The sequence below is a fragment of the Eimeria mitis genome, genomic scaffold (genome assembly GCF_000499745.2).
Source record: "Eimeria mitis Houghton genomic scaffold, Emh_scaff3584, whole genome shotgun sequence".
Classification (NCBI taxonomy): Eukaryota; Apicomplexa; class Conoidasida; order Eucoccidiorida; family Eimeriidae; genus Eimeria; species Eimeria mitis.
This window is the reverse complement of record NW_013571928.1, coordinates 998-1,285: the sequence shown is the minus strand read 5'-3', so window position 1 is coordinate 1,285 and position 288 is coordinate 998. Positions and strand designations below refer to the sequence as shown.

At 39.9% G+C, this 288-nt stretch overlaps 1 protein-coding gene across 1 annotated transcript in view; it reads left to right on the top strand.

The window, feature by feature from the left end:
• Nucleotides 1-50, top strand: part of EMH_0067510 (uncharacterized protein) — a gene marked incomplete at both ends in the record, with an annotated part of 1,251 nt that extends 1,201 nt beyond the window's left edge. The window contains one exon of the mRNA XM_013498632.1: nt 4-50. Coding sequence (XP_013354086.1) covers nt 4-50 — 47 coding nt within the window. The remainder of the gene's footprint in view (nt 1-3) is intronic.
• Nucleotides 51-288: the final 238 nt, after the last annotated feature.

Sequence of the window (288 nt, the reverse complement as noted above, 5' to 3'; positions counted from 1 at the left end):
GTGGAAGACTGCATTCAGATCAATCCAAGGACTATTCGAATATAAGGTGATGCCCTTCGGTCTAAAGGGGCGCCAGCCACCTTCCAAGCCAATATCAATGCATATCTTCAACCTTTACTCGGCCACGGGGTAATTGCGTATATAGATGACGTACTAATATATAGTAAAACTTTGGAAACGCATGTTCGGGTATTACAACAAGTCTTTGCTATATTTCTTAAAAACCAATTTTATCCGAAGTTGGTAAAATGTAGCTTTGCCCAACGGGAATTGACTTATTTAGGCTAT